At 53.2% G+C, this 26,178-nt stretch overlaps 1 protein-coding gene across 4 annotated transcripts in view; it reads left to right on the forward strand.

The window, feature by feature from the left end:
* The window catches only part of LOC116955621 (connector enhancer of kinase suppressor of ras 2-like), a 65,578-nt gene that overhangs the window by 4,915 nt on the left and 34,485 nt on the right, over positions 1-26,178 (forward strand). Inside the window, exons 3-9 of one of the 4 annotated variants that reach the window (XM_076053316.1) lie at positions 1,977-2,164; positions 4,861-4,993; positions 7,813-7,854; positions 16,506-16,625; positions 20,134-20,193; positions 22,380-22,448; positions 25,341-25,583. In XM_076053316.1, the coding sequence (XP_075909431.1) occupies positions 1,977-2,164; positions 4,861-4,993; positions 7,813-7,854; positions 16,506-16,625; positions 20,134-20,193; positions 22,380-22,448; positions 25,341-25,583 (855 nt within the window). The other 3 variants (XM_076053317.1, XM_076053319.1, XM_076053318.1) reach the window with 3 other exon arrangements.

Consider the following 26,178-nt stretch of genomic DNA (forward strand, 5'->3'; position numbering starts at 1 on the left):
GTGTTCTCAAGTCCTGGATGTGCACTCGCTCGTGTATCGACGCGTACAAGCGTCATTATGATAACGGGGTTGAAGTTCTCAGGTGTGGTGAGTTGACGGTCTCGGCTTGGTGACTAATGACCGCACAGGGGAGATGGCGCATCACCCTGAGATTATGAACAAAATCCCCTCGTCATACGAAGCCGATGGCACGGATTCCTTAGGCCGACCTCGGGCGTGATCGATCGACTGCTGGACGAGGGTTCTGACCAAGCGCTGCCGCCATCTCTCTCGCGATCCCCGCGGCGGTCCGCCCGGCAGCTGCTGCGCGCCGAGCCGATGCCATCGCTCCGTGTTTGCTCGCGGGTGGCTTCATTATTTCAAGAATGTTGACGTCATGGAGAGGCAGGTGTTGCGTTCAGGTGGGAAGTGAGGTGTGCTTTAGCGCGTTGACGTTTTAAATGGGTTTCGCGAGCTGCGGTGACGACGCCGGCGTTGGCGGTGGCGACGTCTGTGCGGTTGGTGTGATGCGTAGGTGTGAAGCACAGCAATGCCTCCACGAACACGTTTTCACTTGAAAAATATAATTTGCAGTGTAAAAATACTCTCGCGTGCGTGTGTCTATCACGCGTCTTAAAATAATGGCGTACGGCTCTCTCCGATTGCCCGTGGGAGGTTGTGCCGAGTGTTGTTCGGAAGGACGTACGACGTTTCGCACCACGTGCTGGGAGCTTCTTGAGGAACTTGGATTTGAAGCGGACCCCCCCCCCCCCCTCCGATTAGCACGGTTGGCTACGTACGGTGCGAAAGAAGTTCAACGTACATTCATACGTGCGTAGGTACGAGAGCAATGACAGTTGAGTTAATTGTGCGAATTTAACAAGCACGTCTTTCGTGACCAATGTTACGATTCGGCATGGATTTTTTTATTGTGTCGGTAGCGAAAGTGAAATGCGGTGAAGAGGAATGCGCTGTTCTCCCAACACCACCGCCTGTGCTGGCGCAGCAGCAGGTTCGTTCCTCACGTGACAATTTTATTAATTGGCCGTCTCAGGTGGAGGGGAGCGTGGGTATGTGTGTGTGCGTATGTTGAAATTCTTTCGCACCGTACGTAGCCAACCGTGCCCGTCGGAGGTGCGCGGGAAGGACAACACATCTTACTCGTGAATCGTGAAGTTAATCTCATACCTGCGCCGTTCTTGCCCACGTGAGGTTTCGGCGAAGGCGCCGTGTTGCACAGATGGGGTGCAGTCGGCCGTCGGGGGCGAGTTTGCCGCTTTTTTGCTAGGAATCCAGCTGAGCGATCGGCGGATATATTTCTTCGCAGTTTTATTTTCTCTCTTTTTTTTTTAAAGATAAACTTGGACGCGCGGCCTACTTTTTCGAACGACGTCACGGGAATCGTCGACGTCCACTGGAAAAGGGACGCGGCGCCCTACTTTACGGTTCATGCTTCCCCGTGGCATTAACCAGGGTGGCCGCGGGCTTCGAACCGTGAACCCCCTGCAACAACCTGTGAATGGGCCGCTGCTGCTTGGCCAAAACAAACAAAAACAAACTATTTTAATTTTTACCAGGTAAGGCCTACTGACCGATGTAGAAGCGACTTGATAGCTCAACAATGTGGCTCATCATCATCGTGGGAATTTATATACTCTAAACGCATGATGTCAATTCTAAATGTGAAGGGGAAAAACCGGAGGACCCGGAGAAAAATCCACGTTGCCACGGGGAGAACATGCGAACTCCAATTATATAAGCGTCAGGGTCAGGATCGAACCCACGACCTCCTGTACACCAGGCGAGGTCGTTAACATCGCGCCACCGTGGCGCCCAATGTACGAGATGTGGCGTCGCATGTGAGACCGTGACGCTCGTTTTTCCTGAGAGAAAACACGGCAGGCATCGCCAGGGTCGCGATCGTACCCCACGACCTCCTGCGTACCAGGCGAGGGCGGTAACACCCCGCGGACGCTGTGCTGTTTGTCGCGACGCAGCACTACGGCCTGGAGACGGACAGCGTGTCGGCGTTCGCTCGCAAGCTTATCGCCGCCGCGCACGACCTGCAGGCCGTCGTGGGTCGCCGTCAGCGCAGAGACGACGCCGGGCCCGCCTCGTCGGAGCTGCTCGCCGCCGTGCTGCAGCTCATCGCCGTGGCCAAGGCTCTCCTCTCGTGGCTCGACAGGCGAGTGGCGGCGGTCTTGACGCGCGGTGGGGGAGGCAGCTGGGGTGCGTGGCGCGCATGGCGGCGGGAGCCTTGGACAGCTCTGTCATGCGGTCCGGGCCTGCCAAAGGATTCGCGGAAGACACCTCACGACGTCACCCACCCACCCCCCCCCCCCCCCCGCATGCTGCAATTCCCTGCACGCTCCACTCCCCTGCACGCTGCAACCCATTTGCGCATTGCATCCCTCCTGCAGAAGCCGAGAGGTCCAGCGAAGCAGTGACCCCGTGACCTCGCCCAGTGATGGAGCTATAGGCCCGGCTGTGGGCCTCTGCATGATCCGCCCTCCCCTGCCCGGTCTTTTTTTTTTTCAGGGGGGAGGGGGGGGGTAAGGGCACAGCCCTGCAAGTTCTTGGCTCGTGCCAATGCTAGGAGAAGCGCCTGCTCAAGAGGGAGAGCCCCTCTCGAGGGAATTTGGCCTACGCTTCCACGCCGGCTCAGGTGTCCTTTGAAGAAGTGGGAATGCCCACACTTTAACCCACCATTTCGCTGCTCGGTGGACGGGGGGGGGGGGGGATTGCACAATCGTGTGGCGTCGGGAGATGGAGTCGAACCAGTGAGCTCTGGATTGCGACTCTGGTGTGTGTGTGGCACTGAACCATTATTGCGCGGCCGTAGCAGCATCAAGTGGTGGGTAAGGCAGCTTAAATCCTCGACATCTGGGCTCGCGCGGAACAACCGCTGTGAAATTTAAATTCCGTTGCCCCGTCGTTGGCGGTGCGGTGTGCCCACGGGCATTGCGGGCGGCTTGTGGAGTCGCCTCGACAACAACGACGACAACGATGACAACAACAATGACAACAACGACAATAACAACGACAACAACAACGACAACAACGACAACAACGACCGCCGCCACCACTCTGGCAGCCACGCGAGCCGTTTCCGTTAAGTCCGTGGGCAGCAGCACCACCACGTGATCAGTGACCGCCGACCGGACGTCTTCGAGCAAGAGCTTCGCAGCTCATCGGATTCCTCCAGCCTAAATAAACATTCCTATTCATTTGGGTGCAAATAAATATTTTTCTATCCAGTTTATTATTATTTTTTTGAGTTTGGCTGGCTGACTGGAGGGACGGATATAATAAGTAAATAAATAAGAGCTCTGCTCGTTTAATGACAGTGCAGAATGATTAACCCCACACCCTAACCCTCCCATGGGGCGGCAGAGGTGAGTAATCTTGGCGAGTTTGGTGCAGGATTTGCAAGCGGAGGCCAATTTTTTTTAATGCAATTACAGTCAACTCGATGGGGGTTGTTGGCCAAAACATTCCAATGCTGGAAAATTACACTCCAAATGACTGTGTGAGACTTTGCTGGGTAATCAAGCATAAAAATACATATAAATGTCCTTTTACTATACAAATATGCATGATTAGATAATGTGTTGAGCGTGCGTAGCGTTATTACCCATCATTAAGAACTTTAGATTCCTGAAAATATTTTTGCACTTAGTTTCCCTCGTTCTGCGCGGTAGTCGGAGGTGTAGATACCTTCCATAAAACAGGGGCGTACAAGGCGAACCCGCTCAGCATCATGGAGCGCACAGTCACCCAACCCACAATGCACCGCACAAGGTGACGTCTTCCTGCCGAGTAACGCACACAGTACACACACAATGCTGTATCTCGGTCTTCCTTAGCTGTATGTATCTGTGTGCATGTGTCTTTGTGTAGTGGGGAGCGGTAGTGTAGCGGTTAGCGCGCTGCACTAGGAAACCCGGCGACCCGAGTTCGAATCCCGATCATGGACAACACCAGTGATGATTATCTGAACCGGTCCTGGGCCTCCCCTAGTGCGCACATCACAGTACGCGCACAATGTTGTCCCCCGTCCGACCGCACATCCGCCGCATGCGAGTGAATTAAAACCGCACGGTTGAGCGAATTTTGGATTAGAAATCGGTTCGCCGCATACAATCGGGGCGACAATCGCACAAACCGAACCCGCGCAGAGCGAGGGGAAACCTGCCCTCGGTCAGCGTTGACATCGTTCTCGTACCGTTTGTGCAGCTCCATCCTTCACATTGTCACAACCCCCGAGCCCCTACGATTGCAGTTCCTCGTGCGCGGGCGCGTTCATTTCGCCGAGCGATCCGGCAGCACGTGTTTTTTTTTTTTTCGACGCAAAGATTGCCAGTCTCCGGGAGTCGACGGGCCCTTCTTCCAAACACAACGACGCCAGGGTCTCATCTCAAAGAGTCGAAGCGTGTTTTTTTGCCGATTTCCATTATCACTTGGTGCGTCGCAATTAATCCTTACATTTTTTGATAAATTGCATCCGAATTTTCGTTAAATGGCCTCTGCCTGTGGTTCGTATAGCGACTGAGAGAGGTATTACGCGATTCACGCGCTCATACCCGTCTGAGTGATCATGAAGGGATGGCGGCGTGGGTTGGTTATTATAGCGTTGCAAAAAATGAAAAAAAATTAGCACTTTCAATCTGCGAAAAGCGCGTCGCGGCTTTGTTTGGCGTGATCGCTCTGAGCAGGAACCGTGCCGTTCGATGTAATCGGTCCCGGTGCATTGTGGGATGCAGCGGTGGCACAGCCATTGCACTACGAACCCGACGACCTGAGTTTCGATTCGCGGCCACGGCTAACATCAGTGGCGCATGTGTGTATGTTGAACCTTGCGACCCGCCCGTGTCTCCGCAGGTTTCCTGAGGCCGAGGAGTTTGCGGCAGCGCACAACGCCGTCGTGCAGCTCTGCCTGCAGCTCTCCAAGGTCACACGCCAGGTCAGCGCTTCCAAAACGCCCGGCGGCCAGCAACAAACGGCACCATTGAAGGTGGAGTAGAGAAGAGTGCATGCGGTGATGCGTTTCTTGAATCACATGAGCTTTGGGGTGGAGGGTGGCGGCTGGGCAAAGAGACGATGGTGGGGGTGATGATGGAAGTGGAATTTCATAGTGGAGTGGTGCGAGGGTGAAAGCAGAAAGATAAGTGGTGTCACCTGTAGTGTGATGAGTGGGTGGGTGAGCGAGTGAATGTGTTGCTTGTGACCTGCAGTGTGGTGATTCGGTGGGTGAACGAGTGAGTGTGTTGTTTGTGACCTGCAGTGTGGTGAGTTAGCAAGCGAGCTAGTGGGTGAGTGTGTTGTTGTCACCTGCAGCCTGGTGAGTGAGTGGGTGGGTGAGTTAGTGGGTGAGTTTCCCTTGCAGTTAAGCATGATGGCTTTGTTGTGGATTGCGTTCCAGTTTAATATTCAGCGTTCTCGCTGCGTCACCGTTCCAAAGGTCACGGTGAGTCTGCCTCCACGTTCCTAGCCCATCCTTCCATTCTCGCGCTGTGGCGTTCGGGGTGAATTATCAATAAATCCTCCCTCCTCGCGGGAGCCGTTAAGTCGGTCACCCTCCCCCCACCCACTCCATTTATATCTTGCGCGGACATAAAATATTCCATGACAGCGTGTTTTTGTGCGAGAGCGGGAGGTTGCACGCCGCTGTCGAAGGATATATTTCCTCATAAATATTTTCTGCAGTGCGGTAGGAAGTGAAAGTAAAACATAGGAGATGAGTTTTGGATTAAAAAAAATAAATGCTAAGATTTTTTATTTTTGTTAAAGGATCGCCACAAAAAGCCGGGCGTCACGGTCTCCTCACGTGTGACACCACATCTTGTACATGGGGCGACACGGTGGCGAGATGTTAACTACCTCGCCCAGTGTACAGGAGGTCGTGGGTTCGATCCTGACCATGACGCCTGCTGCTGCTGTATATTTGGTGTTTGCATGTCTCTCTCGTGCGTTTTTCTCGGGCTCTTCCGGTTTTTCTTCCACACTGAGAATCGGTATTTGGCTGCCACTGTAAATTTCCATGCGATAAGCCACTTTGTTGAGCGATCCTTTGTAGACAGGTCACATCTGACAAAGAACTATATTAACTCAGTGGCCCTTACGTGGTAGAATAAAAATAGTTTATAGCCTTTTGTAGTTTACATTTCTCAGCCAATTGATTTCATCACACGATCGTCAAGAGCCCTGAATAGAAATAAATAGCGGGTGAAATGCAGCAGCATAAACAAACGCACGTCCCCCCCCCCCACGACCCTCCACTGTGCATTATGAATTCCAACCGCAGCTTCAGTTGAAACGTCGCATTTCAAATTCCCACCGCTAATTACGGAAGCGTGGTTTGATAGAGGCGACGGGGAACAAGTCGCTTTGTTTTATAACGAGATTCAAAACGATGACCCACCCCCACCCCCCCCACCTTGCGCTCCGTCGCAGAGGCCCAGTGCATTACTCCGAACCGTCCGTTGGGCTCGCGATCAAAATTCAATGCGGGAGTTATTAAACAGCAACCGCCGAGGTAGCTGCCGTTTCTTGTGTTTTGTTTTGTGCGTGGGTGCGTGCGTGCGTATGAGCAGGCGCGTCTGCGCGCCCGTGTGTTTGAACAACATATTTTCATTCGCCGCATTATGCTGGGTTGAAGCTACCTGGGAGAGGCGGCGCAGCGGTTAGCGTCGCTGTGCCACACACCCGGCGATCCGAGTTGGTTTACCGCTCATGGCCAACACCTCTGACAATTATCTTGAATCCGTCCTAGGCCTTCCTTTGGCCGACTCGGCCTCAAATGAATACCTGGTGTGGTTTGTAAATATCGCCACTATGGAGAAAAAGGCGGCCGGGCGTGGTGCTGGCCACCCACCCCCTCGTGCGCCGTGCTGGCCTGCATAGGTGCTCGCTAACAGCACTTGCCCCACATGTCCGGGTGGGCGGGGGATCTTTGTGTGTGAGCGTATATTTTTTGAGATGCTGCCAGTATTATTATTATTTATTTGCATATGTACTTTTTTGGCCAGATGGTGTCACGATGAATTAACACAGAGACTTGCCTGGGCAGCCACCGACGCTCATCAATGATAATGAATGCACGGCCTGCACTTATCTCCGAGTGCCTCTTGACACACACGGGGAAAGCGTGATTCACTCGCCCGCGCTGGCTATAGCGGGCGCGGATAATTAAGGTCACTGAATGAGCGGCAACACATCCGCTGATTGAAAGTAAAACGGGACCCGTTAGTGAAATTAAGATTTTAAAACGCCGGAGGTGTCTATTTATTTATTGGTACAGCATGTCTTTCTAAAAATTACATCCAGGGTGCACGGTCAAAGTCAAAAGTGATTTCCCGCGCACTTGAGCACTGAGCCATTGGTGCTCGTCTCCCATTAACAGCCCCGCTGATCCGGTTGATGGTAATTCCACATTCCCATGGTGGGGACAGGTCTATCCAAGCAACAATCAGCGCTGACTTCCGCCCAAAGTGGTACTAATTTTATTGGCACCACTGATGCGCGAGGTATTTATGTTGTTGAAACTCTTTCGCACCGTACGTAGTCAACCGTGCTAATCGGAGGTGCGGGGGAAAGACAACAAACTAAACCCAAAAAGCTATGTCGCTAGGTCGGGCGGCGGCTGGCTACTAATGAACGCGGCGCTTCAGTTAAATCTGCGAGCACGTGACCTCTGAGCCGGTTCTGTCAAAGTGAAACGCGTGGTCGCATCAATTCGGGGGAAAAGCTCCTTCCACTCCGTAGCCTCCCCTTCCCCGATAAGTTGATGTCGTTTCGGAAACCAACATTACCTGCCTCTCGTTTTGTGTGCAGAACTGCACGATTGAAGAAATCGAAGAGAAGATTTTACACGTGGTGAGTGCCTTGTTCTGGACCAAACAGCGTCACACTGCCGTGCGTTGAACGAGATTTTTTTTCTTATTTTTCTCTACGATTTCCTGAAGAATCCTGTCCCAACGAAAGCCACAAATGAACCACAATACCTTGCTGATCTCGTCAAGGAACAAAAACTTATCAAACAAACTCCGGTCATCCTCGCAGCGGCTTTTGGCTAACCATCCACTGGAGCTCTGTACTTTTAAATCTAGATTGAAAACTAATTTCTTTAGAACTGCTTTTTTGTGTTTACTTTGTTGTTCTTTCCTCGCACCTCCGATTAGCACTTTTTGCTACATATTGCGTGAAATAAATGTAACGTACCGCACAGGTACGATAACTGCCCTCGTGCCGACGGAGAAATACAATCTGAGTTTGGACTACAGTGGGACAGATGGCAAACCCGAAGGCTCAATGCAACGGTGCCGCCATGCTGGTGAAATGTTAACTACCTCGGCAGGTATACAGGAGGTCGTGGGTTCGATCCCAACCCTGATGCCTATATATTTTGAGTTTTGCATGTCTCTCTCCCTGTGGTCACGTGGATTATTCTCTGGGTCCTCCGGTTTTCCCCTCCACATTCAGAATCTCCGTCGCACGTTTAGAGTATTTGGCCACGATGATGATGATGATGAGCCACTTTGTTGAGCCATCGTTTGCAATAGCCAGGGTCGCTTCTGAAAAAGAGCTACGTAGCTCAGTGTGGGCCCTCTTCTGGATAAATAAAAACAAAAAATAGTTTTGACTTAAAAATTTCGTGACTGCAGGAATTCGTATCCTTGGTTTTTTTTGGTAAAGTCACGTAGATAGAAAATACAAATATTATTTTCAACTTTAAATGTTTTATTTTTTTTATTTTCTATCAACGTGACTTTACCGAAAGAACCAAGAATATAAAAAAAATTGTTTAGTTATAAAATAGTTTAAAGTCAACGTTCTGGCAGGGGCCTGCCGGTACTCTGTGGCCATGGCTGAAGGCTGCAGCGGCGCCGGTTCGGATGATCTATCGGCACGCCGTCGCTTGTCTCATCGTCGGTAAAGAGGCACAGCGGGTAGGAGTCGCACGGGCCACAACATTGTTGGTCACGGCCGAGTGAAATGATTGCCTGCGGCTACGCACTGAGCCTTTATTTATCTCAGCCGGGCTGCATCAATACCGGCCATCCCACGCTGCAGCGTCGCCCCGTGCAGTTGCTTTATGCACCGGGTATTGACTAAACAGATTGGCTTTTGAGTAATAGGAGGTTTTTCAGCTGACACAAGCCATTGCGCACGTGTGTGTCTGCGCGTGTTTGTGTGCGTTACGGGGAGCCGTGGCGAAGCGGTTACCGCCGCTGCGCTATGAACCGGACGACCCGGGTTCGATTCCCGCTCACGGCCGCCACCAACACCCAGTGACGATTATCTGAACCGGTCCTGGGCCTCTCTCCTAGGTCGGCTCGGCCTCAAACGAGTACCTGGTGCGCCACTCGGGAGACAAAGGTGACTGGGCGTGGAGCTGGCCACCTACCCCCTCGTGTGCCACGCTGGTTTTCATAGGTGCTTGCTAACAGCACTTGCCCTAACAGTTTGTTAAAGCTACACAGCGGTGGCCGGGAGGCGGGGGGGGGGGGTATTTTGTGGTGGGCATAGATATCCACCTAGATACCTCTCGGCGTATCTGAGAGGTATTGGGCACGGCGGTGGCGGGATGTTAACTCCCTCGCTTTGTATGCAGGAGGTCGTGGGTTCGATCCAGACCCTGACGCCTGTATATTTGGATCTTGCGTGTCTCTCTCCCTGTGGTCGCGTGGATTTTTCTCTGGGTCCTCCGGTTTTTCCCTCCACATTTAAAAATCGACACGAGTTAAGAGTATGTGGCCGCTATAAATGTCCACATGATGATAAGCCACCTCCACCGAGCTATCATTTGTGATGGCCAGGTCGCTTCTGTAAAAGATCTATACAGCTCAGTGGGCCTTACTTTGTAAAATAAAAATTGTTTAGTTTAGATTATCATTCGCAGTTTGAATTGTGCCATTGCAACGCGCGGCCTGCTACATTGGAAACGGCGCGTATGTATTTATCGCGCAAAAGTGAACGGAGTGGTTGTGGCAGTTGTGCACAAAGGAATGCAGCAGACTTGCTGCGGGGTATATTTTTTATTATTCTCCGCTGTGCATCAATCCATTGTGCCTTCACGCCGATTCACGGGCACTCGAGCTTAACGAGCCATTCAGCTCGTTAATTTCGAGTCTCCTTAAAAGGCCGACGACAACGACCGTGGATGTAGCGGGGCGGCGGGCCACACTTCGAGACCCGGTGTCTCGCTGCCGAAGCGGATTCGCCCGGCACTGCGGATTCCGCTCCCGCGTGGGGCCGCGTGCCCTCGGTACCCTGCGGATCCAGAATTGGACTCCTCGGCGGCCTCAAGAGCCACCGCTAAATCCCCGATGGACGCGTCGTCCTCGAGCCCCGAGAGGCCGACGACGTGCGACGGCGACGGCGACGTACGTCGAGCGACACGGGGGACGGGTTCGGCGGGGGGGGGGGGAGGCTTTGGTTCCATTCGGTGATGACTCACCGCACACCTGCCACCAGATTAAAAACTAAGGGGTTCAGGGGACTTGCGTTGGCAAGTGTTAATGCACGGAGGAGTACAAAACGCTGCGGCGGAGTCTTTGCCATCGCCAGTGCTCGGCACAAGAGGAGTTCCGCGGTCGGTTGAATCGTTCTATTGTCGGCACGCGCGCGAGGCCATTGGGACCTGCAAGAATCTTTCCTTTCCAAAGGAGAAGCTGGGATGGTGTAACGCGAAAATATTGACGAAACAACGTACGTTAAAGACATCTCAACGGCAGAACGCAAGCACAGGGCAAAGCAGCGTAGACGCGGTGTTAATGAAACGGCTTTCATTTAGTGATCTGAGCAAAGGAATCTGACAGGAGTAAAATAAAAAAAGTAAATAACAAAAATATAACATATCATGATGATGAAACGATAAGAAATGTTTTTTCACCCTTACTAGCAATAAGATAGGAGGTGTTCAGATGTTCAAACACCAAACAGACACCTATTGCAAGGCATCAAGTCTGCGTTAACCACACACATACTTGCGGCAAAACATGCAAACGTGCTCCGATAATTGATGCGTTGTCTTTGACAATGATTGGCCTACCACCAGAGAGAGTGGCCTTCCCTATGGTCTCGTCTCGCCACCAGTGTTAGACCAGAGAACGCAAAAAGGCGACAAACCGTACAAAGGAAATTCAAATATGAAAAACGTTCCTAGCTCCGGTTGAGCAGATATATTTACACGCGACCAGGAAGGGTAAAGCCTATTCTTATGATTTCATCAATTTGATACTGACAAAAAAAAGGTTCCTGTAAACGTATATCACATTTGGGATATTATAGGTTGGTGTAGAAGGGGTGGTGCAGTGGTTATTGCATCGCGCTGTGCACCCAGTGGCCTGACTTTTATTTTAGGCCACAGCTAATATCATTTCCCTCACCTCCGATGAGCACGGTTGGCTACGTAGGGTACGAAAGAAGTTCAACACACAGTACATACTGTGCATCATTGCTAACTGAGCGATGTTTCATTTGCCCAGACATCCCATGTATTACTGTTGATGTTTGTTCAGCTGGCGTAGTAAACCAATAGGAATCACTTTGCCGCTTGAACTTGCAGCACAGACAGACGCCGATGCCTTCTCTTAAGCGCCTTTTATGTCAAAATGTATTTAACGGCTGTGCAAAGAATTCGCATAGAAGTGCACAGCTCCCAAATGTCTTGGAGGTTCAACCCGGAACACAGCCCCTCCCTCCCTCAGCCCTGCCCACTTTTTGATAACCACGCCCACTCAACCACTGGCCCCCACAGTGATTGGCTCTTTTATGACGGATGCCCCACCCACTGCTCAGTCGCTCCGCCCGCTGCTTAGTAGCTCTGGCCGCTGCTCAGTAGCCCCGCCCACTGGTCAGTAGCCCCGTCCACTGCTCAGGTAGCCCCACCCACTGCTCAGGTAATCCTGCCATCTGTTCATGTATCCCCCCCGCCCACTGCTCAGGTTACCCCGCCCACTGCTTAGGTAACCCCATCCACTGCTCAGTAGCCCCACCCTCTGCTCAGCCCCACCCACACTGCTCATGTAGCACCACCCACTGCTCAGATCGCCCTTCAGAGTGCGAAATTCTGAGCACTCAGCCCTTTGGCCATCCACTGCTGGATGAAGGCCTCCCCGTGCCGTGCAAGTCATGGGTATTGTTTGGTCATACTTCACCGCGCTGGTCAGTGCAGGGTTAGTGAAGGGTTGGGGGGGGGGGGGATGGGCTAGCCTAGAATCGGTTCAGATATCATCCGCCACTGTTGGCCGTGACCGGGAATTGAACTCTGCTCGCCATGTGCATAGCGTCGTGCTGCCCTCACCGCCCTCACCAATGCAATGTGGAATTTCCATCACTGACCACCAGTCTTGTTTGAGCTGCAAACCACTTTGACCTTTCATTTCCCGCCGGCTCTGCTTGAAAGGTGGACCCAGTGTCGCACCGAGCACTCAAAATAAAGGTTACCGATTCATCGAAAAACTTTAAATGGCCATTACTAAATCGCGAACACAGTATATCTCTCTATATATAGGCTATGCGAACACGTGGAACAAAAGATGAAAAGCGTCCAAAGCAGCAACAAAGTAAGGCACGCTCGGGAAAAAAAGTCGTCGAGGAACGGAGAGAGCAACGTGAATTGGAGAACATGCAATTTTTTTTAATACTATTTCTATTTTACCAGATAAAGCCCACCGAGCTCTACAGCTCTTTTTCAGAAGGGACCTGGCCACAAATTATAGCTCATCAAAGTGTGGCTTATCATCATTTGGACATTTATTGCAGCAGTCAAATACACTTATAAATGTGGAGGGGAAAAACCAGAGGACCTGGAAGAAAAATCCACGTGACCATGGGGAGAGAGAGAGAGACACGCAAACTCCAAATATACAGCAGCAGGTGTCAGGGTCGGGATCGAACCCGCGACCTCCTGTACACCAAGCGAGGTAGTTAACATCTCATAGCCACCGTGATGATGATGATGAGAAAGAGAGACACGCAAACTCCAAATATACAGCAGCAGGTGTCAGGGTCGGGATCGAACCCACGACCTCCTGCATACCAGGCGAGGGAGATAACATCGTCGAGTTAGAGGCATCACGTGGACTCAAAGTCGGTGGACTTGGGGTCCAGGCTAATTAATGATCGTGGCAGCCAACAGCGAAGCCACACGTGCTCAAAGAGGGTGATCACCGTGGAGACGGAGCAATGAAATCAGCTTGTGCGCAGATACAAGATTGGATTGGAGGAAGACTTCATCCGCCAGTGGATTGTTCATGCCTGCAGACGACGACGATGATGATCACGATGATGATCACGATGGTGTCACCTTGTGTGCTTAAAAAGCCATGAAATTGGAAGCGGTTGCCTATGTGCGTGTTAACCGCCTTCCATTCAAGGCCATTTTCACACGCCGCCAGTTTGACACACAGCTGTTTTAGTCCTCCTCCTCCGAGAGAGAAACAACAGTGTGGACGGCCAATGGTGGTGGCGTGCAGCGGTGCCTCACGGCAAGGAGCACCTCGGTTTGATTCCTCACCCCCAGTGCGTAGTGTCTCGAGTATTTTCGCCTCCACCCCCCCCCCCCCTTGTGCTGCACGGGAATCCTCATGGTTCTGCTAAAAACCGTGCGCAGTGCCATTGACCATGTCGGTGACTGTTTAGAGAACTCATCACGGGAGAAGACCGCAAGTCTCAAACGGCCACGCAAAAAAAAACCGTAAACACAAAAGCACTCGTGTCGTTGCGCGTCGTGCAAAAGAAGAACATTAAAAAGTTCCCGATGAACTGCATTGTGGTCCGCCTGCGAGTCGCATTTGCTCGACGTCATTTTGACGGTGACCTTAGAGAAAGCAGTTCTTCAGGAACCGCTGATGGTGGAGGGGGGGGGGTGTTGTTGTGAAACGCTTCTCAACGGCGCTGGTGTTCTTTGCGTGCACGTGTTTGACTGTCGCTTGAAACACATCATCGATGACGTTGATGTGTTTGTTTTCTTTCCCCCCGCCTTTGAAGACCGCGGGATAGATCGACGATCGATGATCGGTCGCCCCGTTGGTGACATCCTTGGCGATTTTCTCACTTGACAGGATGGGTTACGCGCGAAGGCTGCTACCACATTCCACAAATGGATATTAAAAAGGAAAAAAATTATCCGGTCGCGACTGTGATAATACAGAACAAGAGCGTACGACGTATGACGGACGCGATGCCCCCGATCCACAAAGCGCCAACGTCCCTGGTCGTCGCTTGAAGTCACGCCAAGGCCCCTTTTTTGGGGGGGACCCACGGGCTTCACCTCGAACGACGCGAGTTCAACCCAACCCCGACGAAGGCCGAAGAACTGAGTGGAGTTCTTAGAGAACTCTCGAACAAACACATCGCTGTGAAAGTCCCGAACGCACAAGAACCCCCGGGGCTTTGATCTCCCATGCAGATGCTCATGGTCCACCCCTAAACCGCGTCCACCGCACAAACCATAGCAGCAGCAGATGCGGATAACCTGAAATGTATTTTTTTTCCAGGAGTAGCGGTGCGACTGTGGTTATCTAGAACAGACCCGTAACACCGTGCAACGACGCAATTCGCCGATCCACAAATTCGAAGGAGGAGACATCATCGCAGCGCCGACTAACGACTCCGCTTACTCCTGGCGCGACTATCTGGGCTTGTACCCACCCGAATTGGGGAATTGTAGTCGTGGCCTTCTGCATCTTCGCCAGCCCAGCCGTACGACGTGTTGGTCAGACATCCCAACGGAAGCGTGGTCCCTCTTGTGAGAAAAATAAACAAGATTGTGCGTGGCGTTCATGTTGGAGTGGTAATACTAATTATTGTAGCACCGGTTCCCGTAACACGATCCATTCCGTGCTTTCCAAGTGAAAAATTGGCCCATTGCCATTAAAGTAGCAGACAGTGCGCAGAGGCAGGGGTGTGCATGCATTCCACGCGTGCTTTTTGTGAGCCAGCTCTCCCCCACCCACCACCAGCACCACGCCGTGCCACTCCAGATCGGCAAATGATACGGTAGGGCTTTTCGTTTGTAACCGGGTGGTGGCGGCGGTTCAACACCACAACACACACGCAGATCGGTGTGTCTGTGTGTGGGTCATTCGTGAATTAAGCTAAAGGACATTCTCGTTTGTTGTTATTGTTGCAGTTTTCCTTCCCCCATGAAATGTAAAACTTGCCGGCGTACTGTTTTAGCAAATGCGTCTGGTGGTTTGGTGGTGCTGGTGTGATGCGGTGAACGCGAGAGGGATTTTCACTCGCTCTCCCGCTGTTGTTATTAAGACGAGACGGGGGAGTTGGATGGCGCCAGTGGGAAAAGGGAAGAGTGGACAAACTCGTTTGATACGACTATGAATGGGTCGGGAGGGCTGGGTGCGGTGTGCGCACTGTTCGCTAGCGCCAGGGCAACGCGGAGCGAATGACGACCCCTGGGCAGTAGTCAAGCAAGTCGCGCCGTCTCTCTCACGAGACGAGAAGGCGCTCGCGCTTGAGCCCAACGCCTCCGTGCCGCGGCGGATGACGCTTGCTTAAGGGTAGGTTCATACTCGCGTACCGTGGAAGCAGGGCCGTTGCCCGAAACGTCGCGCTGCTAATGTCACGCACACGCTGTTACAAAGACAAGGATTCAACAACCCCCCCCCCTCACGTCACCGCCGTGTAGCCTTAACAGGCTGTTGCGTCCAAGTGCAGTTAGCGAGCGCCTATGAAGGCCGGCACGGCACACGATGGGGTTTGGTGGCCAGCAGCACGCCCGGCCGCCTTTGTCTTCCGAGTGGCGATGTTGGCACACACCCGCACCAGGTACTGCACTCGTTTGAGGCTGATTCGACCTAGGCGAGGCGCAAGACCGGTTCAGGTTAATCGTCACCGGTGTTGGTGGCCGTGAGCGGGGAATCCAACTCGGATCGTCCGGGTTCGTAGCGCAGCGGCGCGCTAACCACTGCACCACCGCTCCCCCACTACACTGCGTCACACACACACACACGCGCGCGCTCTATTATTGACGATTGTTTCGTGAGTTGTGTTGGTGACTGTGAGGGTGTTTGTGGGTTAAACAACCGTGTCGAGTGACGAGGTGACAGGTCGAGGTTCGTGGCTTTTAAAAAAGTGTTATCACCACGCATAATCGGGTGTTATAGGCTGCTGCGGGGCTATGCTGCGGGCAACTTGGGAGTACATTGTTGTGCCGTACTTCGATGTTTACGTCTGCGCCGCCCATCTTCGGGGCGCGAAGTATTCTCAAGCGGCCCCGCGCAACCCGCACAGATTGGCTACTGTAAGTTTCCATGTGATAAGCCGCTTAATTTGGGCATGTCACTCGTGCCCAGGTCACTTGGAAAAACAAAAGCAGCTATCCAGTGGCCCCTTACCTAACCTGGTCAAATAAAAAAAAAATATCCAGAAAATAAATAGTCAACAGTTTAGTTTGACGTTTTTGGGTTTCTCAGAACAACGACTAGGCCCGCTTACACACACACACACGCGCGCACGCACACGCACGTGTCCTCCGTGTGCATTGTGCGTCCTGTCCGCAGGGCTCCAGGCTGCAGCAGGTTTGCGAGAAGACGATCCTGCAGTCATCGCACCGCGACCTGCAGAGGGGAGCCCAGCTCGTCGCCGCCAGGCTGGACGTGCGAAGCCCCGAGGAGGGCCTGGTAATTGCCAACCGGGGCCGACCGGTCGCCGTGCGTCGTCCCGTTTCACGCTCGCACGCCGTCCGCCAATCGCCCAGAGTTCATCTCATTCCAACCCCCCTCCTCCTCCGCCACCCCTTCACCGCCGTTGGGGCACGGAGTAGGTTAAGCGGGACGGTGAGGTGGTCAAGCCGGATAGCCGCGTCAGGAGTAAGCGGAGTAGTGTATCGTCGTGATGTCTCCGCCGTTGTACCGGTCTCTTCCCGGATGACCGCGGTCGCACCACTACTTGAGAGTTTATTTTTTATTTTTCACGTGCGCATCGGGTATCTGCATCTGCCGTGGTTTGTGCGGCGCATGCGGTTTTAGGGATGGACCATGAGCTCCTTTGTGGAAGATCAAACCCCAGTTTGCTTCTGCGTTGGGTCTTTCACAACAATGTCGGTGCTCGCTTGCGAGTTCTCTTGAACTCCATTCGGCGCTCTCCAAGCTTCATCAATCGGCGGTTGGGTTGAACTCGCGACGTTGAGGGCCAAGCGCATGGGTCCAAAGAGAGGGTGGGGGGGGTGCTTGGCGTGACTTCGAGCGATGACTAGGGACGTCGTTCGGTGGGTGGACACGGAGGCCGTCCCGTGAGCCCGGGCGCCGCTCGTGCGCTTCACGGAGCCGGCGCTCGGCGCCTGCGGGCAAAGGTACCAGCGGCTGTACGGGTGGCGCGGTGGCCACGTGGACTGGTGGGTAGGAATAACAATAGAGTCATGTTTGTTTTGATTTTGATTGAGCTTGTATGTCAAGCTCGTATATGTGCGTAGTCAACCGTGCTAATCGGAGGTACAGCAAGAAGTCGAGGAAGATGAAACTAAACTAAACGTTTTTTTTTTCTTTTACCAGGTAAGGCCCACTAAACTATATATCTTTAAGAAACGACCTGGCCACAAATGATAGCTCAATGAAGTGGCTTATTATGTGGAAACGTATAGCAGCCAAATACTCTAAACGCATCTCAATTCTAAATGTGGAGAGAAAAACCGGAGGTCCCGGAGAAAAAATCCACTTGACCACAGGGAGAGAGACATGAAAACTCTAAATAGACAGGTCACTGGGACGGAATCGAACCCACGACCTCCTCCATATCAGGCGAGGTAGTTAACATCTCGTAGCCACTGTTGCATGCAACTTGGAAGAGTATCTAACGGCGAGTTCTGAGTAAATGTCATGGACAGAGCTGAATGGAAGAAAGGCGATGATTTGCCAACGTCTTTCAGAAAGGACACGGGGCTCCCACAGAGGGAGAATTCATATAGCACATTTAAAAACTAGAACTGAAATACAGTAGTAGGCCTTCGCGACCAATATTATCCACAATGGAGGTTTTTTTTTTGGGTTAGATCGTAAAATCAGGCGACTAACGATGGAGTTTATGATATTGTGCATCGGTGGTGACACAGTCAAGGGAAGGAATTGAATGTACAAAGAGGCCCCCCTCCCCCCAATATTACAACAGCCCCCAGGCTCTCATCAAACTTAATCCGGCCATGATCGTGACAAGAGCGATAAAACAGATAATCTGACAAATGCATGTGTCCTTCGTATATATATCCGTCTCGCCGTGTAAAAAAACATGACGGTATTTCTTACACTACCCGTGACAGCCCCACGGCCTTCTGGGAGTACGTAATTTTGGCAGCATTGATCCACGGACAAGCAACACCTCTGGACCGGTTTCAACGTGACAGTGTCTCGTCAGCAGAGTCCATCGTGAGCGATTGTTTAATATTTGTTATTATTTCTACACCGACGGAAAGCGACAAGTTATTTTCCCCATGCCGCAGTGGCGTGGCATGACCAGCGGCGTGCCATTGGTTTGTTGGCACCGTACCACGTTTCAATCGTAGGTTTTTAAAGTTTGAACAAAGCCTGGTGAGTTTGTTTGACAGTAACATTTTTGGGGGTAGGGCGGTCCCCGTGTGGCAATTCCCACATCCCCGCTGCCAGCAGGAACCAAGCCGCTGCAGCACTCCTCATCAACGATCACCGGACCCAGACGGTGCCACACACACGGGAGCGTCACAAACACGGGCCACACACACGGGAGCGTCACGCACGGGAGCGTCACGCACGGGCGACGTTACAAAAAAACAATCTGATCCCGACGCTGGTGCGGAAGAACGTGGCGCGCGCGGAGCGAGCTGCCCACGGGCGGAGCGAGCTGCCCGCGGGCGGAGCGAGCTGCCCGCGGGCGGAGCGAGCTGCCCGCGGGCGGAGCGAGCTGCCCGCGGGCGGAGCGAGCTGCCCGCGGGCGGAGCGAGCTGCCCGCGGGCGGAGCGAGCTGCCCGCGGGCGGAGCGAGCTGCCCGCGGGCGGAGCGAGCTGCCCGCGGGCGGAGCGAGCTGCCCGCGGGCAGAGCGAGCTGCCCGCGGGCGGAGCGAGCTGCCCGCGGGCGGAGCGAGCTGCCCGCGGGTTCGTACGCAACGAGAGCGGTCGGTCCACAGCGGCCCTCGGGCGGCAGCTGCTGAGCTGAAGACGTGGCCACGCGGAACGGCACGCGAGTGACGCTTCTCGTGCTTTACTGCCCCCCCCCACACCCGCGTACCCTCCCCCCCTCATCCCCACACCCCCCCCCCCCCACCGCTTCCCAACTTTTGTATTGACGACTCGCTGCATGGATTTTGTGGCACCTTATGAATTGGACGTTGTTATTATTGTTGCTGTCGTTGTTTTTGTTGTTGGCGCTCGTAAGCCGCTGCAGCACGAGCAAGCGCATTCACGCCCGGGTTTGCTCTTCCTGGCGGGCCGGCGAGGCTGTCCGGGGCTTGCGGCCGTGTCGACGTCGGTGGCAATGCGAGCGGAGCGTGTCGGGTGTCCGCCAGCCGCTCTATAATCGGCAGCGCGGCCCCGCCTGCCCCGTACCGTGGGTGACCTTTACGCGGAGGTCACTGTATCTTCCCCATCGTCGTCGTCGTCGTCATCGTGTACCCATACCCAACCCCTGCCTGTGTCGGCGTTCAATAATAACCTTGCTGCTCAGTTCACGGGATTCGTGTGTCCCACTCTTTATCCGTCGCGCACTTTAGGAACAGTGCCGCTTTGTCGCCGGCCCCTTGACGTGTGCCTGGGACTCTGGGCGACTGTGCTCAGCGACTAACGTTGTCACGCGTCTCTCTCTCTCTCTCTGTCTGTCCCGCGGTGGTTCACTCGCGTGGATTGTTCTCCCGTTGTTCCCTCTTTCCGGTTTTGCCATCCCCCTCCTCGACACTTATAAACGCCACGCGGCATTTAGATTATTCGGCCGCTGCTTCCTATAAATCTCCACGTGTGGTGATGATGGTGGTGATATCAGCCACTTCGATGAGCTATCATGTGTGGCCACGTCACCTCTGATAAAGAGCCAATGGTTTAGGCTGAGTCGATAGTTAAGTTGAGTTTTTCATTTTAAAATTGCCACCGGTTTACGTTTTGTCGACAACAACCGCGGCTCGGTGCCAGCATTCGCCCACCGTGGTTGCTCACCCTGTTCTGTCCCCTCCCAGGGCCTCTACCTGAAAACAACCCCGGAAGGCATGCACGTGGTCACGGGGGTGGTGGAGAATGTGAGTAGACAAAAACAGCCGACGACACACGCGCGCTCGCCTTAGCAGGCGTGTTGGGACAGGCGCTGTTCGCGAGTGGCGCCTACGAAGGCCGGCGTGGCACTCGACGCTGGTGGGTGGCCAGCACCACCTTTATCTCCCGAGCGCCGATGTTTACACACCGCAGCAGGGTGTTCATTTGAGGCCGAGTCGACCTAGGGAAGGCCCAGGACCGGTTCAGATAACCGTCACCGGTTTTGGCCTTGAGCGGGCATTGTACTGAGGGGTTGCTGGGTTCATCGAGCAGCATGCTAACCACTTCACTGCCACTCCCGACACACTCATACGCGCACTCACTCACTCGTACACGCCCACACACACATAAATACACTCATACACTCACGCAAACAAAGATTAAAGCTCATACACACGAGCACACATTTATGGACCCATACACTCGCTCATAAACGCATGCACACACACACACGAACACCAAAACATACACTCGTAGACCACGCACAGACATGCGCTCATACACTCACGCGCACACACACACAATTAAACGTTCGAATCGTGCACCTCTGGGCCAGATTTTGAGCATTTCTTTTTTAGCATCAAGATTCACCTGAACTTTGGGAAGCCCTTCCCCCGCTGACCATTTTAGGAACCTGTCTGGGAGCGTTGTGGTTCGTGGTGCCCTCGTTGGTACCACGCTGCAGACTCTGACCCTCGTCATTGTCTAGAAGTCCACGCTCTTTGTCAACACTCGTCTGGACTTTGCCCACCTCCGATTGCCTTGGGGTTTCCACGGCTCTTTATTTGGCCCGGAGAAATATCGATGCGATGTGAAGCTCTCTCTTTCGCAGGCTCACGGTTTGTTCCGCGAATGGCTCTGCCTGGGGAGCGGTGGTGCAGCGGTTAGCGCTACGCTGCGCTGAGAACCTTGGCGACCCGAGTTCAATTCCCGCTCACGGCCAACACCCAGTGGCGATTATCTGAACCGGGCCTGGGCCTCCCCTAGGTCAGCCTCAAATGATTACCTGGTGCGGCGTGTGAACATCACCACTGGGGAGACAAAGGCGGCAGGGCGTGGCGCTGGTCACCAACCCCTTCACGTGTTGTGCCGGCCTTCAAAGGTGGTCGCTAACAGCACTTGCCCGACAGTCTGTGAATAGGCTACACGGGATTAATTGTATTTTGTTGCGCAGTGCTGTGTACTGTATGTCCTGCGTGTCTTGTGTTATGTGGTGTTACGTACGTTGCTCTTTGCTGTGTATGTTCTGTCTATAATTTGTTGCGCTATGTATGTTGCTCCGTGTTGCGTATGTCCCGTATATGATTTGGTGTGTGCCTGTGTTGCGCACGTGTGCGGCGTACGCCCTGCGTATAATTTGTCGTGCTACGCGCAGCCGCTCCGCGTTGTGTGCATCCCGCGTGCAATAATTCGTCGCGCGCGAGTACGCCCGCCCGCCCGCCCGCCCGCCCGCCCGCCCGCCCACCCGCCCGCGGTGTGTCGTGTGTCCTGTTTGGGAGGGCCGCAGGCCTCCGCTGCGACTCTCATGGCCGAGAAAACAAATGGTTGTTCATCACGAGGAGTGTGTCTGCGTGTACGCTCGTCGTCGTCCGTTTGCGCGCCCGCCGCTCCATACGGGAGAGCCGCTAATGTTCAGTTTAGCACGTCGCAGTAGTGGGCTTTCACGACCGATATTAACGACGGTAAAGGGTTTTTTTTTTCTTCTTCTTTTCAGGTTCGATCGCGTGAATATGAACTTGTCGTTAAACCCGCCGCCGACCCGACGCAGCCCAGCTTGTGAGGCTCGTCGCGTAAGCGAGACGTGCCAGTCGGTTACTTGAGCGCACCGGTTGTGTGTTGGAGAGTAAAACCGCAACATTCACAGTTCAGAGTACCGTGACGTCACGCTGGCGGTGATCACGGCCGGCTTCATCGGGCAAACTGCCAGAATTGACTCGTGCCACGGCAGATCTCTCGACTACTTCAGCAGTTGTTTCTTGCCGTGGTTGTCCCGCCTGGTGACTATTGCTTGCGTCGCGATCGAGACGTCGTGATCCATTATTTTATTTCTACCTTACGTGACTTTACCGAAAGAACCAAAGAGTATGGATTCCTGCAGTCGCGAAAGCTTCAAATCAAGAATGAACTCGTCTCTCTGCGCTGTTCCTCTCCCACACCTTGCCCCTGTGCCCAGTCCCCAGCCGACCTCTCCGGCGACATTCACGACGGCGATGAATTAATCGCGGTCGACCGGCAGACGGTGGTGAGTGAGTAACCACGCACGCCAAACTTCCCGCTCCTCGCGTTCGCGTCACCACGACGATCGTGATCGGTAGGTGGGGGGGGGGGGGGGGGGGTTGCCGCGGTGATAATATTCGAACGGCACGGTGACGATACGGCAACCAAAGGTCCTCCCGCAGCGACGTGAAAAAGTGTCGGGGCAGGCCGTGCGACGCGGTCAGGAGGCCTCGCGACAGAAGCAGGTGTATGAAGAGCACTCGGGGCATCACGCTGAAACCATCAGCAGTTCTTGACGAACAATCCTCTTCTATTTTTTTTTAAGCGCCTTTCGCCAAGGCGCTTGACGATGCTTGCCGACCGCGGTACGAAATGGCAAAAGTAAGGTGAAGGACGGCGGGTGGGATAGCACGGCCGTTTAGCGGTCGGGTTTGGAGAAGGATTGAGACGTGGGCAGCAGGGGAAGGAGGCGACGGGCAGGTGGAGGGGGGGGTTGAAGGAGGAATGGGTGGAGCGTGATGGTGGATGAGGCTGGTAAGAACGGGCGTGGCGCGTGAAGGTAGATGGGTTTGGTATGAAGTGAGCGCACGGTTCGATAGGGTCGGTGGGTTGCTAGGCTGAGCGTAGATGAGAGTATATTGAAGTTGCAGGGACAAAGGTGTTAGGGGCGGTGACTAGGGGTAAGGTAGGGCTCGGGGAACACTCATGATAGCCAGATGGCCATGAGAGATTCGTTCATGAGGCTATCCACATATACAAGCACAGAGACAATTTCAACCGAGAAGATGGATTCTGGCTTAGCAATCATTGGAAAGATTTGATAAACCATTTCAGGTCTTAATTGATTGTTCACGCTTACAGTGGCTTTCAGACAGCATACATTAAATTTTTCGTCTCCCCCCTCCTCTTTTCAGAACATAGATGGACTAGTCCTTCTTAATAAACTGCCAAATCGCTGCGCGTGGCGCAAACGTTTTTTCAAATAAATAAATAAATACACCGTTTGAAAATAAATAAATTTATGCAAACCGACACACCTGATGACGACCGTTTGTGTTATGGTCGAAACGTCGTGAGAATTTTTATTGTTTTATATATATTTTATTATTTTATTGTTTCCCTTCAACGTGACTTTACCGAAAGAACTAAGAATATGAATTACTGCAGTCACGAAAGCTTTAAATCAAAATTTATTGGGTAATATCCCTTATTTAGGGTCATTATATTGGGTAATATCCCTTATTGGGTGATATCCCTTATTTAGGGTCATTATATTGGGTAATAGCCCTTATTGGGTAATATCCCTTATTTAGGGTCATTATATTGGGTAATATCCCTTATTGGGTAATATCCCTTATTTAGGGTCATTATATTGGGTAATATCCCTTATTGGGTAATATCCCTTATTTAGGGTCATTATATTGGGTAATATCCCTTATTGGGTGATATCCCTTATTTATGGTCATTATATTGGTTAATATCCCTTATTGGGCAATATCCCTTATTTAGGGTCATTATATTGGGTAATATCCCTTATTGGGTAATATCCATAATTTGGGGTCATTATATCTATGTAGAGGAGGCTCCATATGGAGCCCCTCTAGAGGGTACTTGGTCTACTCTTCCACGCCGGTTCGGTTTCGGCTGGCTGTGACCGGTAGGCCGTCGAGGCAAGCGAACGCAGAGAGGGGGGGGGCCCGGGGTGGGGGGTGCCAAACATTCAAGCCGGCCCGGCATGGCGACGGCATCGGCCCGACTGATCGCTCCGCTTTTTGAACGCCGATTGCGACGCTACGTGACGTCTACTCGCAGCGCTTCGGAAATATAAATGTGACGCCCGTTGTTTATTTATCCTGCCGTGTTCACGACGCCGACGGTGAAGTCGGCCGCCCCCCCTTTACCCCGCCCCCCCCCCCCCTGCCCCCCCGTATAAAATTCCCTTTGCGCTCGGCTTGTCCCGATTGGGTGAGCGCGAGGTGGTGGGATCTACAACCTTCGCCCCATTATTAATCCCCTGCCTGCGGATTTGTGATGTTGAGGTGGGTGAGGAGGTGGGTGGGGGGTTGGGGTGTGTGGGGGGGGGGGGGGCGCCGCACTCTGGACTGCTTCAGACTTCACCCTCATTGTTTGGCCTGTCTGTTAGATAACTGACGCTGACGCGGTCACCGCGGCCGCACCGAGCCACGGTGGCTCGGTGATTATTACCGAGCGCTCCCCGAGAGGTAGCCCTCTGACTCCACCCGCAGGGCGGCACCCGGCACTAGCCGCGCCGAAAACGCCTCCCGCGGTCGGTACATGGCGATCCGCTTCGAGGTTCTCTGTCTGTTTCCCTACGGCCCCAGTGTGGGTACAGCACGTTGAAACTTATGTGGCTCCGTACGTAGCCAGAAAGCTGTTAGAAATAAATTCTACAGAAATGAGTTTTCAATCTAGATGATTCAAAAGTGCAGACCTCCAGTGTCTTCCTAATATCGGAAGGAAGAGACCCATACAGACCCACAGAGATGCAGAGACTCATATAGACCCACAGAAACCCATAGAGACACATACTCATATGTATGTTGAACTTCTTTTGCACCATACGTAGCCAACCGTGTTAATCGGAGGTGCGGGCAAGGACAAACAAACTAAGCACAGCACGGTTCTTTTTCTTGTTATTATTAAAAAAATTTCGTATAGCGGGAGGGAAAAGCGAAAGCGTTGAGAAGCTTATACGTCATCGGAACGGAACGGGAAGAAAAAACCGTTGACGTGCACACGTCAGTACGTCGCCGGAATGGTAAAGGGTTAGATTGTTGCGCTGGATCGGACCCCAAAAAAATCAAATTGTAGGTCGGATCATTACGTGACATCAACTCGAAAGAAAAAAAAAATCGATGACCGAATCGTACTATCCTGGCCTCGTGGTGTGACGCAGGTCGGCTGGGAGATGCAGAACGTGGTGAGGGTCTTGAAGCAGGACCCGAGTGGCGTGGAGGTCACCCTCAAGACTCACCCTCCCTTCGCCGGCGAGCCGCAACCGCCGCAACCGGCAACCGCCACCGCCGATCAACAGCACGCGACCTCCGACCCGGCCGCCCCCGCCGCCGTGACCTCCGACCCGGCGGCGTGTCCACACAAGGGCCAGAGGATCAGAAGACAAAAGCCGTTGGATCGCCATGCACGTACCGTTGTTCCCGCTCGTTGATGTGGGGTGTGTGTCTTCGTGCGCCGTGGGGGTGGCTGCGTGCATTCTGTCGATGGATTGGGTGGGGGTGGTGGTGGTGGTGGTGGGGATGGAGTCGTCTCCTTATTCTTTACGCGTGTGGAGTAGTTGATAAGCGGCATCTCTATGGGGCCCTTTTCTGTCAGTGTTAAGATGATGAACAATGATACACGTGACCAGTCGCCGAGAACAAGTCATGAAGTCTGCATTAACCACACACGTTTTGACATATGCAAGCATTTATGCTGAACTTCTTTTTGCGCCGTACGTAGCCAACCGTGCTAGTCCGGTTTTTAGGGTTTTTTTTGTTTTTGTTTTCCAAGGGCCACCGTGACCCACCCATTCCGGACAGCCACACGCAGAAGGTTGTTGACACGATGCAAGCCGATCCCCGTGCTCGTATCGTCGAAAAGACAAAGGCCAGTGTCCGGTGGTCAGGCAAAGACGTGCGTCAGTGCGACAGTCCTAGCGGTTTATGGCGCAGACATTTCAGCCGTTGACTGGAGGATCGCTGTTGTTGTGGCTCAGAGGTCCGGTGACAATAAAGCGA

The sequence above is a fragment of the Petromyzon marinus genome, chromosome 60 (genome assembly GCF_048934315.1).
Source record: "Petromyzon marinus isolate PM22_M1 ecotype Great Lakes invasive population chromosome 60, UKy_Petmar_22M1.pri1.0, whole genome shotgun sequence".
NCBI lineage: Eukaryota > Metazoa > Chordata > Hyperoartia > Petromyzontiformes > Petromyzontidae > Petromyzon > Petromyzon marinus.